Source organism: Hyperolius riggenbachi, chromosome 9 (assembly GCF_040937935.1).
Source record: "Hyperolius riggenbachi isolate aHypRig1 chromosome 9, aHypRig1.pri, whole genome shotgun sequence".
NCBI lineage: Eukaryota > Metazoa > Chordata > Amphibia > Anura > Hyperoliidae > Hyperolius > Hyperolius riggenbachi.
Genome location: NC_090654.1, coordinates 19,874,791 through 19,889,044, shown reverse-complemented (window position 1 = coordinate 19,889,044; position 14,254 = coordinate 19,874,791). Strand labels below are relative to the sequence as shown.

At 49.7% G+C, this 14,254-nt stretch overlaps 1 protein-coding gene across 1 annotated transcript in view; it reads right to left on the bottom strand.

Annotated features, from left to right (window-relative positions):
- The window catches only part of LOC137533395 (uncharacterized), a 40,853-nt gene that overhangs the window by 15,594 nt on the left and 11,005 nt on the right, over positions 1-14,254 (bottom strand). The window contains exons 2-3 of the mRNA XM_068254797.1: positions 7,435-7,758; positions 1,072-1,101 (exon numbers count right to left, since the gene is read on the bottom strand). Of these exons, the coding sequence (XP_068110898.1) occupies positions 1,072-1,101; positions 7,435-7,758 (354 nt within the window). The remainder of the gene's footprint in view (positions 1-1,071; positions 1,102-7,434; positions 7,759-14,254) is intronic.

Sequence of the window (14,254 nt, the reverse complement as noted above, 5' to 3'; positions counted from 1 at the left end):
TATTGTATCTTATAATGTGACCAAACACCAGTCACATTAGTACCAGTTTCCTCAGCCTATGTCTTGCCACCTCCTCCCACTGCGCTCACGCTGCCTCCCTTGCTGTTTCTGGAAGCTTCCCCGCTCTGTATCTCTTTTGCTAAGCGACTGGCAATTTGCATGCGACTATATGCTCTCTTGCGCCTCTCTTGTACCTATTTGGTTCTACAGTGGCTAAGTCTTAGTTTAGTAGCGAACATTCAACACAAATGTCAAAACATAACCAAATAATTACTTTGTCCCTGAAAGGGGCTACACTAGTCAATTTTTCTTAATGATTCCCGGCAAATTCAATCACACTGATCGAATCTACTAGAAACTTATGATCCAATATGCTGGTCCAATCAATCAATACATTGATTCCTACTGAAAATTTATCAAATCATTTGATCAGACCGCACTGAAAATATCTATCAGCGGGAGTTTGGAGCAGCAGTAGATAGATGGTGCATAGCGTTATACTGCATTGAGCAGTGCAACCCTGCAGTTTGATTCCCTCTTTTATATCTGCATACTGCCTAATGTTGGCATATGCAAATAAGGTACTGTAATTGACCAAATGTCATATTACAAACTTAATCTGCATAAAATAAAAATATTTTAAATATCCAATGAGATGTTCATTTATTTAAAATTTGAGCAACGACTTCTTAGATCTGAAAGCACTGAAGGCAGCATGGTGGCGTGGTGGTTAGCGCTCTCGCCTTGCAGTGCTGGATTCCCGGTTCGAATCCCAGCCAGGTCAACATCTGCAAGTAGTTTGTATATTCTCCCCGTGTCTGTGTGGGTTTACTATGGGCACTCCGATTTCCTCCCACATCCCAAAAACATACAGATAAGTTGGCTTCCCCCTAAATATTGGCCCTAGACTACGATACATACGCTACACTAAACATACATACGACTATGGTAAGGACTAGATTGTGAGCCCCTATGAGGGACAGTTAGTGATAAGACTATATACTCTGCACAGCGCTGTGTAAGATATCGGCGCTTTATAAATAATAATAATAATAATAAATAGGTACTTACCACGAATCTTTGGAGATGGCCCAATATGTTCTGGAAAATAAAAAAAATATTAAGTGGTCATTGCAACCTTAATAACAACTCTGATGTGCAGCTTTTCTGCTGTGGCACGTGCTCTTGATTGTGCCTGATGCAATAATTGAACATCTGCATGTGACTTAAAGAGAACCCGAGGTGGGGATCTTAGAGTTAAATTTATACGCAGAGGCTGGGTCTGGCTATAGTGCCCAGCCTCTGTTGCTAGTTGAATATTCCCTAAATCCCCCCTGTGCTCTGCACTAGCCCATAAATTACAGCCCCGCTGTCGTGCTCTGTTTACCTTTCTAGTGCCACTCACGCCGCTCCCCCCGCCTACTGCAGAGCGCCGGTCTAATCAGCAGCGAGGGACGGGACGTGGGCAGGGATCGGCGCTCTGCAGGAGGCGGGGAAGCGGCGTGAGTGGCACTAGAATGGTAAACAGAGCCCGCTGCGACAAGCTCAGTGTCGCCAGCGCGGCTGTAATTTATGGGCTAGTGCAGAGCGTAGGGGGGATTTAGGGGAGATTCAACTAGCAACAGAGGCTGGGTACTATAGCCAGACCCAGCCTCTGTGTATAGATTTAACTCTAAGATCCCCACCTTGGGTTCTCTTTAATGCTAGGCATTTTGAGAAGGCCACCACCATGGCTTTCGTTAAGAGTGGCCTACATTAAAATAAGGAGGTTAGATTTCCCCTAATTTAATGTATTAGCAGCTTCAAACTAAATTTTTCATTCAAAAGCTGCTGGGGCACTTTAAACCTCTGCCAGCAAATCTCATTTTGCTGCCTGGTGCAGCCAAACAAGTGGGTGGCAGTTAGATTTACCTGTTCCGGATGGCTTCTTTTCTTCCTCCACCAGTGCCTCTGAACTCCCGGCAGGTCTTCTGGGTCCCGATCACATGATATGACATGATCGAGATCAAGGAGACTGTGTCAGCAAAACAGTGCCACCTGGTGGTGAAAGTTGGGTGATGGAAGAGATGAAAGAGACTCCTCCATGTAATGCTGACATGGTCTCCTGGATACCAATCACATGTCATATCATCTGATCGGAACCTAGAAGACATGTCAGGATTACATCGCTACTGCAGGGGAGGAAGAAAAAGCCGATCTAGTAGTCCGGACAGGTAACTATAAAAGCTTCTTGCCTACACTCTGCATAGCCTGCGAAGCCTGCCAGGCTGGGGGAGGCACACTTCCCCAGCAGCAGGAAAAATGTGGCCCTGCAGCCAAATAAAGTTTTACATTATTTGGCTAAAGAGTTAAAGTAGAACTCTGATGATTTTTTTTCCTTTTTTTTTTTTTTTGTAAACCATACCCTCTCATTCCCTGGTCAAACTTTTTGTTTTTTATATATAATTTTTATTTTAATATCATTTTGAGGAAAGAAGACAGGCACCTTTAATGTCTTATTGGCTGCGGACCAGCTTACATGAGCAAGTTTTTATTAGGGATTCCCAGTTCCTGGGCCCCGTAAGTCTTACAAAGTTACAATAAATGGTTTACACTTCGAGTTTACTTTTTTGTTGTGTTTATATATTGGCCTTCCTGGATACCATATCATATATCGGAGTGAGGGAGTGGTGGAAGTTTGGATCCATATCTGCTCGAGGTTCATTAGGATTACCACTGAATACGAGACCAGTGGCGTACCTAGGGTATTTGGCACCCGGTGCTGGTTATCCACAGTCACCCCCCCCCCCCCCCCCCTGGGCTGTGGAGTCGGTACAAAAATCTTCCGACTCCTCAGTTTATGAAACCACGACTCCAACTCCGACTCCGGGTACCCAAAATATCTTCAACTACGACTCCTTAGTCTAATACTTAACAGGGCTGTGGATTTTGTACCAAAATCGCCCGACTCCTCAGTTTATGAAATCAACCCAAATTGCCCAGACTCCGACTCTTCGACTCAGACTCCACAGCCCTGCCCCCCCCCCCCCCCCGTAATTGGGGCTACGTTGCGCAAAAAATGTGTGTGGTCATGTACCAAAATGTGGGTGTGGTCACGGGTGGAGACAAGTTTACATGAACTTAGCAATGGTGGGACATTAGATTAGGATAGTGGTGGCGAAAAGTCACTTATCTATCGCAAAGTGCCAACAGCAATTTAAACTAAATACAAACATTTTAACTCATACATGAACATTATGGAAAATCCAAGTTGAAAATAAACTGTGAAGATAAACAATTTCTTCCATCCTACTCCTGAAAAATGTATTTTTTTTTTTAGAACCCCCCCAGTTTTATTTTCTGTTTTAAAAAGCTAAAAAAAAAAAAAAAAAAAAAAAAAAAAAGTAGGTTTAAAGGAGTTATCCGGGCAGTTTTAATAAAATGAACGCCCCAAGCTCCCAGGACCTCCCTCGCCGCATCTCTGCTCTCAGCCGTTCGCCGGAGCTCCGACCCGGTCCCCGGCGATGACGTCAGAGCGACCTGGAGGTCGCTTTGTACTGCGCCTGCGCGATCGGCGCTGTCAATCACCACCACGTGGGCCGGAGCGAGTGCGCAGGCTCAGAACTACTACCACCTGCGCAGTCCGCTCTGGCCCACGTGGCGGTGATTGACAGCGCCAATCGCGCAGGCGCAGTACAGAGCGACCTCCAGGTCGCTCTGACATCATCGCCGGGGACCGGGTCGGAGCTCCGGCGAACGGCTGAGAGCAGAGATGTGGCGAGGGAGGTCCTGGGAGCTTGGGGCTGGAGGAAGCCCCCGGTTAATTTTATTAAAACTGCCCGGATAACTCCTTTAATGCTATTGTCTCATATGAGGTTGATTCCGCTTTTCCCATAGTCTCGCAGTTAGCAATCATGAGGCCCCCAACAAGACAAATTCAGCAATCTTGAGGCCTCCAACAAATCATGAGGCCCCCAACAAGACAAATTCAGCAATCTTGAGGCCCCCAACAAGTCAAATTCAGCAATCATGAGGCCCCCAATAAATTATGAGTCCCCCAACAAGACAAATTCAGCAATCATGAGGCCCCCAGCAAGACAAATTCAGCAATCTTGAGGCCCACAACAAATCATGAGGCCCCCAACAAGACAAATTCAGCAATCATGAGGCCACCAACAAGACAAATCCAGTAACCATGAGTCCCCCCCAACAAGACAAATTCAGCAGCCATGAGGCACATAAATAGACAGCATTTCAAATAAATAGGCAGAATGCCCCATTAATATGGTAGACACCTCTCACCTGGCTTCTGAATTCTCCTCTACTGGCTGCTGTGCCTGGCTGGCAATACTGGTTTTGTCTGGATTGGCGATGATGTGTGAGCTGAAAGGCCTGGCAGTGATGCTGTGGCCTGACTGGCGGTGATGCTGTGGCTAGGCTGGCTGGCGGTGATGCTGTGGCTGGACTGGCTGGTTGAAGTAAATGCTGGCCTGACTGGTGGTGATGCTGTGGCCTTTTTGCCAGTGATTCTGGGCTGGTTGGCTGGTGGTTATGTTGGGCTGGCTGGCCTAGATAGTTTAGGTAGTGAGAGGTGCCCCACAGTTTAGGTAGTGCCAGGAGCCCCCCAGTTTAGGTAGTTACAGGAGCCCCCCAGCTCAATTAGTGACTGGAGCCCCCCAGTTCAGTTAGTGACAGGTACCCCCCAGTTTAGGTAGTGACAGGTACCCCCCAGTTCAGCTAGTGACAGGTGCCCCCCAGTTTAGCTAGTGACTGGTGCCCCCCAGTTCAGCTAGTGACATGAACCCCCAGTTTAGATAGTGACAGGAACAGGAAAAGTTGTGACTGGGCACACCATCTTAGGTAGGGTGCTTGGTATTGTGGTATAGGCAAACCACCAAAGTATAAGTCCAGAATTCAAATATACCAGCACTCCAGCTTTCTCAAAGAATCACGCTCTTTTATTGAGCTAACATATCCACAGAAATGACCGACAATTGTTTCGGGGCCTCGCAGGGTCCCCCTTTCTCAAGGCGTGTGTGGTTACCAATATCAATAAAAGAGCGTGATTCTTTGAGAAAGCTGGAGTGCTGGTATATTTGAATTCTAGATAGTGACAGGGACCCCCAGTTTAGATAGCGACAGCGACCCCCCAGGTTAGACAGCGACCCCCCAGGTTAGACAGCGACCCCCCCAGGTTAGACAGCGACCCCCCCAGGTTAGACAGCGACATCGAACCCCGGTTAGATAGTGACAGGGACCCCCCAGGTTAGATAGTGACAGGGACCCCCCAGGTTAGATAGTGACAGGGACCCCCCAGGTTAGATAGTGACAGGGACCCCCCAGGTTACATAGTGACAGGGACCCCCCAGGTTACATAGTGACAGGGACCCCCCAGGTTAGATAGTGACAGTGACCCCCAGGTTAGATAGTGACAGCGACCCCCAGGTTAGATAGTGACAGCGACCCCCAGGTTAGATAGTGACAGGAAACCCCAGGTTAGGTAGTGACAGCGACACCCCAGGTTAGATAGTGACAGGGACCCCCCAGGTTAGATAGTGACAGGGACCCCCCAGGTTAGATAGTGACAGGGACCCCCCAGGTTAGATAGTGACAGGGACCCCCCAGGTTAGATAGTGACAGGGACCCCCAGGTTAGATAGTGACAGGGACCCCCAGGTTAGATAGTGACAGCGACCCCCAGGTTAGATAGTGACAGGAAACCCCAGGGTAGGTAGTGACAGCGACCCCCCAGGTTAGGTAGTGACAGCAACCCCCAGGTTAGATAGTGACAGGGACCCCCCAGGTTAGATAGTGACAGCGACCCCCGGTTAGATAGTGACAGGGTTCCCCAAGGTTAGATAGTGACAGCGACCCCTAGGTTAGTGACAGCGACCCCCCAGGTTAGATAGTGACAGTGACCCCCAGGTTAGATAGTGACAGCGACCCCCAGGTTAGATAGTGACAGCGACCCCCCCAGGTTAGATAGTGACAGCGACCCCCCCAGGTTAGTTAGTGACAGCGACCCCCCCAGGTTAGATAGTGACAGGGACCCCCCCAGGTTAGATAGTGACAGCGACCCCCGGTTAGATAGTGACAGGGACCTCCCAGGTTAGATAGTGACAGGGACCCCCCAGGTTAGATAGTGACAGGGACCCCCCAGGTTAGATAGTGACAGCGACCCCCCAGGTTAGATAGTGACAGCGACCCCCCAGGTTAGATAGTGACAGCGACCCCCAGGTTAGTTAGTGACAGCGACCCCCAGTTAGATAGTGACAGGGACCCCCCAGGTTAGATAGTGACAGCGACCCCCAGGTTAGTTAGTGACTGCGACCCCTGGTTAGATAGTGACAGGGACCCCCCCAGGTTAGATAGTGACAGCGACCCCCAGTTAGTGACAGGGACCCCCCAGGTTAGATAGTGACAGGGACCCCCCAGGTTAGATAGTGACAGGGACCCCCCAGGTTAGATAGTGACAGCGACCCCCAGTTAGTGACAGGGACCCCCAGTTAGTGACAGGGACCCCCAGTTAGTGACAGGGACCCCCTAGGTTAGATAGTAATAGGGATCCCCCCCAGGTTAGATAGTGACAGGTGCCCTTCACACGTTGTGCAAATTTGGGATTTTACACCCCCCGTGGCCGTCCCCGCTGACAACCTACCGCCCCCTCACCTCACAGGCCTTCCCCGGTGACAGGCAGGAGCAGCCCAGCTTCAGACCTCAGTATCAGCCGGCGACCAGTATGCGGGCGCACCGAACTCAGTGAACACCACGCCGTATATGCGGAAGTGATGTCACTTCCACATATCAGTGCGGTGTCCGCTGGGTCCTAGCGCCCGCATACTGGTCGCCGGCTGGTCGGAGGTCTGAAGCTGGGCTGCTCCTGAGTCCTGCCTGTCACCGGGGAAGACCCCGGGGGGAGGGGGGGACACATAGGTTGTCAGCGGGGACGGCCACGGGGGGTGTAAAATCCCAAATTTGCACAACATGTGCACTGACTGCAGCGGCAGGGGCGGCAACACAGGACTCCGGGTGTCACCCCCTAAGCATCAAGACACCCGGTGCGGGCCGCCCCTGCCGCTTGACGGTAGGTACGCCTAACGAGACATACAACCTTAAAATGTGGGATGTTGGCAGCTGGTAAGCCCCTCTTACTCTTTTCTGGTGATGGTTGGCCACAAGACCATGTGAGGTTGGAATATCACTGTGGTGAAGTTTTATTGACTGTGTTTATTCCTCTTTGATCTGCGCTGACTTCTTCATACTAATTTTGTGGACTTTAGATGTTGTTCATTCTCAACAGCGATCATATGTTCTATTTTCTTGGAGCTGATAAACGGTTTGCTTGTAAAGTATAACTCTGATGATTTTTTTGGGCACATGCAGTGAAGTGGAAACACTGAGTTGTCTCAAGACTCATTTTGGGAGTTTTAATTAAAAAAAAAACATTGGAACTTACCGGTGCCTTTAATCCTGACATCATAAAGATGGGCACAGACAAACTGCCAGCCTGGTCTAAATAATCCAGCTCTGTAAATCCGTGCGTCTTTGGAGGTGAATGCTGTAATCTGCAGTGATCCATCATTTAAGGAGAATAGCCTTCCTTGGTAAGCAGAGCTATGGCTTCCCAGCTCTAGTTGCTCTAATGGCCCCGTGATGGCAATCAGGTGTTTCTCAAAATCCCAAGTGGCGAAAGTGATTGGAGAGTCCAGCTGTAAAATTAAACTTTCATTCTTTGTGAATTTTAGTATTTTAGTAGAACCACAGGGAGCAGAAGAGGAATCTAAAATTAAAAGAAGAGTTTTTTTAACAATTGTGGGGTACTTCCTTACCTTAGCGCTGGTAAGACTTTTGTTTAAAATTTACTGCATTTAAACAATAAAACAGAAAGATGTGCAGAGTGAATCTATACCTGACCGCGGTACTCTGCTGCTAGCCGCCTGTGCAGCAGCCACCTTGCTCTCTGTGCACGTTTGCATTGTGGCCGGCGGCTATGGACTTGAGCAGCATTGGAGATGGAAAGGAAGAGGAAGCTTCTGCACTGGAGACAAGCGGAGAAATGAGTGACACTGATGGCTGCTGCAGTGTGAAGGCGAGCTGGCTACCTATACTGAAAGGGGGGTGGGAAGGGGGGGATTAAGGGAGTCATCTGGCTACCTATACTGGAGGGAAAGGGGGAGGAGTCATCTGTCTACCTATACTAGAGGGAAGGGGGGAGGGGTCATCTGGCTACCTATACTGGACGGAAGGAGAGAGGGGTCATCTTGCTACCTATACTGAAGGGGGGCAGCTGGTGACAGCGGCCTTGGGCTGTAAAGAGTACAAAGCCGGCCCTGCATATAGAGCATTATTATGGACCATGTGACTGGTATTTCTAAAAGCCTCACAGGGCATGGGTGTACAGTACACAGGGGAGAGTACCACATCTACCACTCCCTGGGGCTTGATTCACTAAACCGTGATAACTGAAATATCACACCTTATCAAAGATATCACACCTTATGAAAAGATAGCACACCTTATCAAAGATATCACACCTTATGAAAAGATAGCACACCTTATCAAAGATATCACACCTTATGAAAAGATAGCACACCTTATCAAAGATATCACACCTTATGAAAAGATAGCACACCTTATCAAAGATATCACACCTTATGAAAAGATAGCACACCTTATCAAAGATATTACACCTTATGAAAAGATAGCACACCTTATCAAAGATATCACACCTTATGAAAAGATAGCATACCTTATCAAAGTTAACATGCCTTATCAGAGTAGCATAGCGAGCGCTACAAACCCGCAGGGGCTCAGGGCAGGACGAGTGCCGGTGCCAATTAGCAGGCATACGTTTGTAGCGCTCGCCATGCTACTCTGATAAGGTGTGATATCTTTGATAAGGTGTGATATCTTTGATAAGGTGTGATCTTTGAGTTATCACGGTTTAGTGAATCAAGCCCAATGCCTCTTTCCATAAATATGTGATGATGTAATCAATTTTTTTATTGGGAGAAAAAGTAGCAGTAACAAAGACCCCAAGCAATGTCACGGTAGTAATTTGTCACTGGAGGAAAAAAATGTAACAATCTTATAAACATTTTGCTGAAATAAAAATGTTAACGTTTTTCTTTGTTTGAACAGCGATAACAAAAATATTGTTGTGATAAAAACCACAAGCCCAATTTTTTTCCGATTTATTTGTCTCAGGCTGGGTTCACATAGGACATAGTGGGAAAAGGTAGCGTTTTAGGAAGGTGCGTTTGCGTTTTTGTATTGCGTTTTTTGTGCGATTTGCATTTTTTCTGCTGATGCTTTTTACATGCGTTTTGCGTGCGTTCAATTGCGTTTGCGGTTCGCTAATAGAAAACGCATATGTGTTTTGTATCCGTTTTTGAATTTAAATATATGCAAATCATTAGGAAGCCAACAGGAAGCGTAAACATGTCAGAGATCACTCTTTTTAATTAAAAACGCATGAAAAAAAAACATGCAAAACGCAATGCATATGCGTTACTAGTGTTGGGCGAACACCTAGATGTTCGGGTTCGCGAACGTTCGCCCAACGAACTCCGAACATAATGGAAGTCAATGGGGACCCGAACTTTCGTGCTTTGTAAAGCTTCCTTACATGCTACATACCCCAAATTTGCAGGGTATGTGCACCTTGGGAGTGGGTACAAGAGGAAAAAAAATATTTGAAAAAGAGCTTATAGTTTTTGAGAAAATTGATTGTAAAGTTTCAAAGGAAAAACTGTCTTTTAAATGTGGAAAATGTCATGTTTCTTTGCACAGGTAACATGCTTTTTGTCGCCATGCAGTCATAAATGTAATACAGAGAAGAGGTTCCAGGAAAAGGGACCGGTAACGCTAACCCAGCACAAGCAGCAGAACACGTGATGGAACAGGAGGAGGTGCAGGAGGAGAAGGCCACGCTTTTTGAGACACAACATCCCAGGCCTTGCATGAGGACAAATAGCGTGCGGATATAGCAATGCTTTTTGCCGCCATGCAGTCATAAATGTAATAAAGATGAGAGGTTCAATAAACAGGGACCGGTAACGCTAACCCAGCAGCAGTAGCAGCAGAACACGTGATGGAACAGGAGGAGGCGCAGGAGGAGAAGGCCACGCTTTTTGAGACACAACATCCCAGGCCTTGCATGAGGACAAACACAATGTTATATCAGAATCAGAATCAGAATCTCTTTATTTCGCCAAGCACGGCTGGACCGTGCCCGGAATTGGATTTGGCACGGAGATATGGCACAGTAAAAGTAACATGACATTGGTAAGACAACACAAGTTTACAGAGTCAGCAACATGTTACAGAAGGTAAAGAGTAGTACTAATGCACACTATAGCAAGAACAGTGATCAGGGCAGCAGCAACACGGTCAGATGACAGTCTGTAGGCGGCTATGGGGGGAAGGGTTTGTGGAGAGGGCAGAGTTCAAGAGTCTAACGGCCGTGGGGAAAAACGTGTTCCTGCGTCTTGTAGTCCTGGATGAGATGGACCGGAACCTCCGGCCCGATTTGTGCCGGCTAAAGAGGCTGTGACCTGGGTGGGAGAGGTTGCCAGCGATTTTCATTGCTCTGGAGAGCAGTCTAGTGTTGTGGATGAGATCTAAGGGGGGTAGAGGTTTCCCAATTGTTCTCTCCGCTGAGCTGATGACCCTCTGAATTTTGTATCTGTCGCTGGTGGAGGAGCTAGCGTACCAGACCAGGATGGACGAGCAAAGGACCGACTCAATGGTGGCGGAGTAGAAGGATCTCAGAAGTTCCTGGGCCATGCCAAACTTCTTTAGTTGGCGTAGAAAGAAGAGTCTTTGCTGCGCCTTCTTCTGAGTTGAGATGGTGTTTGCCCTCCAGGTCAGGTCATCAGAGATGGTTGTGCCCAGGAGGCGGACACTAGATACCCTTGCAACTTCAGTTCCGTCGATATAGATTGGGGGTGGGTTAGTGGCATGTTTCCTGAAGTCAATGACCATCTCAACGGTTTTGGTTGTGTTTAGGAGTAGCCTATTCTCTCTGCACCAATTGCAGACTCTGTCTACCTCCTGTCGGTAGGCCTGCTCATCGCCCTTACTGACCAGGCCAACAATTGTAGTGTCGTCCGCAAATTTGATGACTTTGACAGAGTTAACAGTGGAAGTGCAGTTGTTGGTGTAAAGAGAGAACAGGAATGGTGACAGGACACAGCCCTGGGGGGCTCCTATGTTGGTCACTCTGGGACTGGAGGTGATCTCGCCCAGTTTGACAACCTGGGACCTGTTTGAGAGAAAGTCTGTAATCCAAAGGCGGAGAGTTGGGTGGACATTGAGTTCCGTGAGATTGTCCTGCAGGATGCGGGGGCAAATTGTATTAAAGGCCGAACTGAAGTCCAGGAGAAGGACTCTGGCATACGAGTCTGGCCTGTCCAGGTGATCCGTGATAAACTCCAGGCACATATTGATGGCATCATCGGTGGACCTGTTTGTTCTGTACGCAAACTGGAGTGGATCCAGTCGGTCCAATGTGGTGTGTTTGAGGAGGGACAGGACAACTCTTTCAAAGGTCTTCATGACCACGGATGTCAGGGCCACAGGCCTGAAATTGTTTAGGTCGGATCCTCCTTGCTTTTTCGGTACAGGGATGATGGTGGATCTCTTGAAGCAAGTAGGGACCTTCCCTTCACTAAGAGACCTGGCCAAGACAGAGGTGAGGATGGGGGCTAGCTGACGTGAGCAAGACTTCAGACATGTTGGTGACACGCCATCCGGGCCGGGGGCCTTCCTCGCGTATAGAGTAGACAAGAGATGCTGAACGTCGGCCTCAGTTACTCCCAGTGGGCCTGAGCATGAGCCGACTTCATTACTTACAGGGGAGGAGTTGGGGAGGGCGGGAGGTGTTGGGTGCCCCCTCAAGGCTGCCAGGTCCTCAAACCTGCAGTAAAAGTTGCTAAGGTCCTCAACTAGCTCAAGGCTTGGTGAAGCTCGTTGGGGGGGAGGCTTGTAGTTGGTGGCAGCCTTGAGGCCCTTCCAGACTGCCTGAGGGTCACTTTAGCAGAGGTTGTGCTGCATCTTCTCCGCATATGCCCGTTTTGCAGTTCTCAGTTCACAGTTGAGGGAGTTTCTTGCCATCCTGTAGTCCTCTAGGGCGCCAGACCGGTGGGCCTCTTCCTTGCGCTTCCGCAGCTGTCGCAGCTTGTTAGAAAACCATGGTTTGTCATTGGGATAGATCTTAAAGGACTTGGAGGGAACACAGGAATCCTCACAGAAGCTGATGTAGGAAGAGACAACATCAGCCCACTCATCCAAGTCTGGTGCTTCCAGGGCCTTCCAGTCCGTGCAGTCAAAGCAGGCCTGGAGTTGGAACTTGGCCTCATTTGACCACACTTTAGTAGATCTCACGACTGGCTTGGTGGATTCCAAGCGCCTTCTATAGGTGGGCACCAGATGGATGAGGCAGTGGTCAGAGGAACCCAGGGCTGCCCATGAGGTGGACGTGTAAGCATCTTTTAAGGGCGTGTAGCAGTGGTCGAGAATTCTTGCATTCCTCGTGGGGCAGGTTATGTGCTGGTGGTAACGTGGCAATTCTTGACGGAGGTTTGCTTTATTGAAGTCTCCCATAATGATGAACAGGGACTCTGGAAGGGACGTCTCCCACTGCGTGATGGTGTCGCTTAGGTCACGCTGGGCATTTTTAACGTCAGCATCAGGAGGAATGTACACACCTGCAAGGACATAGGAGGTGAACTCTCTGGGTGAGTATGTGGGCCTGCAGTTTATGAGTAGTAGCTCGAGGTCAGGGGTGCACTTCTTGGCTAGTAATGAGGTGTTCGGGCTCCATGCAGAGCTGACATAGAAGCAGATTCCACCGCCTTTCTTCTTCCCCGAAAGGGTGGGTTCACGGTCCGCACGTATGATGTTGAAGCCTGATAGAAGTAGGGCATTGTCTGGGATGTCCTCATGCAGCCACGTTTCCGTGAAGCAGAGAACTGGAGTGTTGTTGCCAAGTTCCCTCTTGTTGCTGACGATGCGCAGTTCAATCATCTTGTTAGAAAGGGAGCGGACATTTGCCAGGAGGGCCGAGGGAATGGCTGAGCGCAGGCCCCTTTTCCTCAATCTCACCAGGGCCCCTGCACGACTTCCCCTCCGCCGTTGTCCTGGCCTGACCAGTGGGGCAGAGCTGGTGATTTTTTGTATGTGGTTCCAAACGGAGATGTAGAGGAGTCTGCCATCAGGGGGGGAAGTACTGCAGGATTCCCAGAGGGTGAGCTGCGATCTAGTGTAAGCAGTGCGAGGGGTGTGAGGTGACAGAGAGGGTAACAGCTGGCCATTCTGGTACGAGGGGAGCATTCCCCCATGTCCATTTGCTTCAGATTCCAGGGGCATATCTGGATGCTGGAAAGATTGGGAGAATGCGCCAGTGTACTACCTGGGCACAGGGCAGGGGGGGGGGGGGAATCAGGCGAGTGCACCAGTGCACTGGGGGCATGGAGAACACACCACCCTTGCAGCAGGGGCCAGGCTGTGATAGCAATAGTGCCCCTCCGACCCCGTTGTGGCCGTGTGCGATCTAGGAGTGAGCAGGGCCAGTGGGCAGGGGTGTTAGTGAGTGAGCATGGGTGAGTGGACATAGACAGCGCAGCAGAGGGGATGGCCGCAGATTTTTCCCTTTTTTATGGCAGAGAAGCTAGGAGTACCTGAACAGTTGGATAGAGGTGTCTAAATCCTGGTGCAGGCTGGCAGGTAGACCGGTGGCTCCTCGTGGTGTATGCAAGGGGCTGCCCTGAGGTTGGATCCAGCTCTGCGGCAGAGGGGTGCTGGTCGGATCAAATCAGGGTGCCTCTTCACCCTCCCGACCGCTGGTGCAGTAAGGCAGGTAGTGAGCCTCTTCCTTGGGTGCTAGTGCGGCTGGTGGATAGCGAGCAGGCAGACAGCGGGCAGCCCTCCACGTGGGTGGCCTAGGTGGGCATCGGCGACAGTCCAGCAGCGAGTGGCACTCCCCGCAGACAGATCCCGGCACAGCAAGGGAGCAGCGAATGGCAGGCAGCAGAGACTCTTCCCTCCGTGGGTGGCCGAGTGAGCTCAGCGGTGCAGGTCCCCTAGCAACAGCAGCGTTGGGGATGTCAGAGGCCTCCCACGTGCTGAGCACGTGGAGCCTGTAGTCCGGTGGCAGTGGAGGGCAGAAGTGAACACTACTGCAGGGGAGAGCAACAGTCGCTGCTCGCGGCAGTGGACGGGGTCAGCCGTTCAAGCAGGTGTCCTCCGCTGTGCCGTCCCATGGGAAGCCTCCT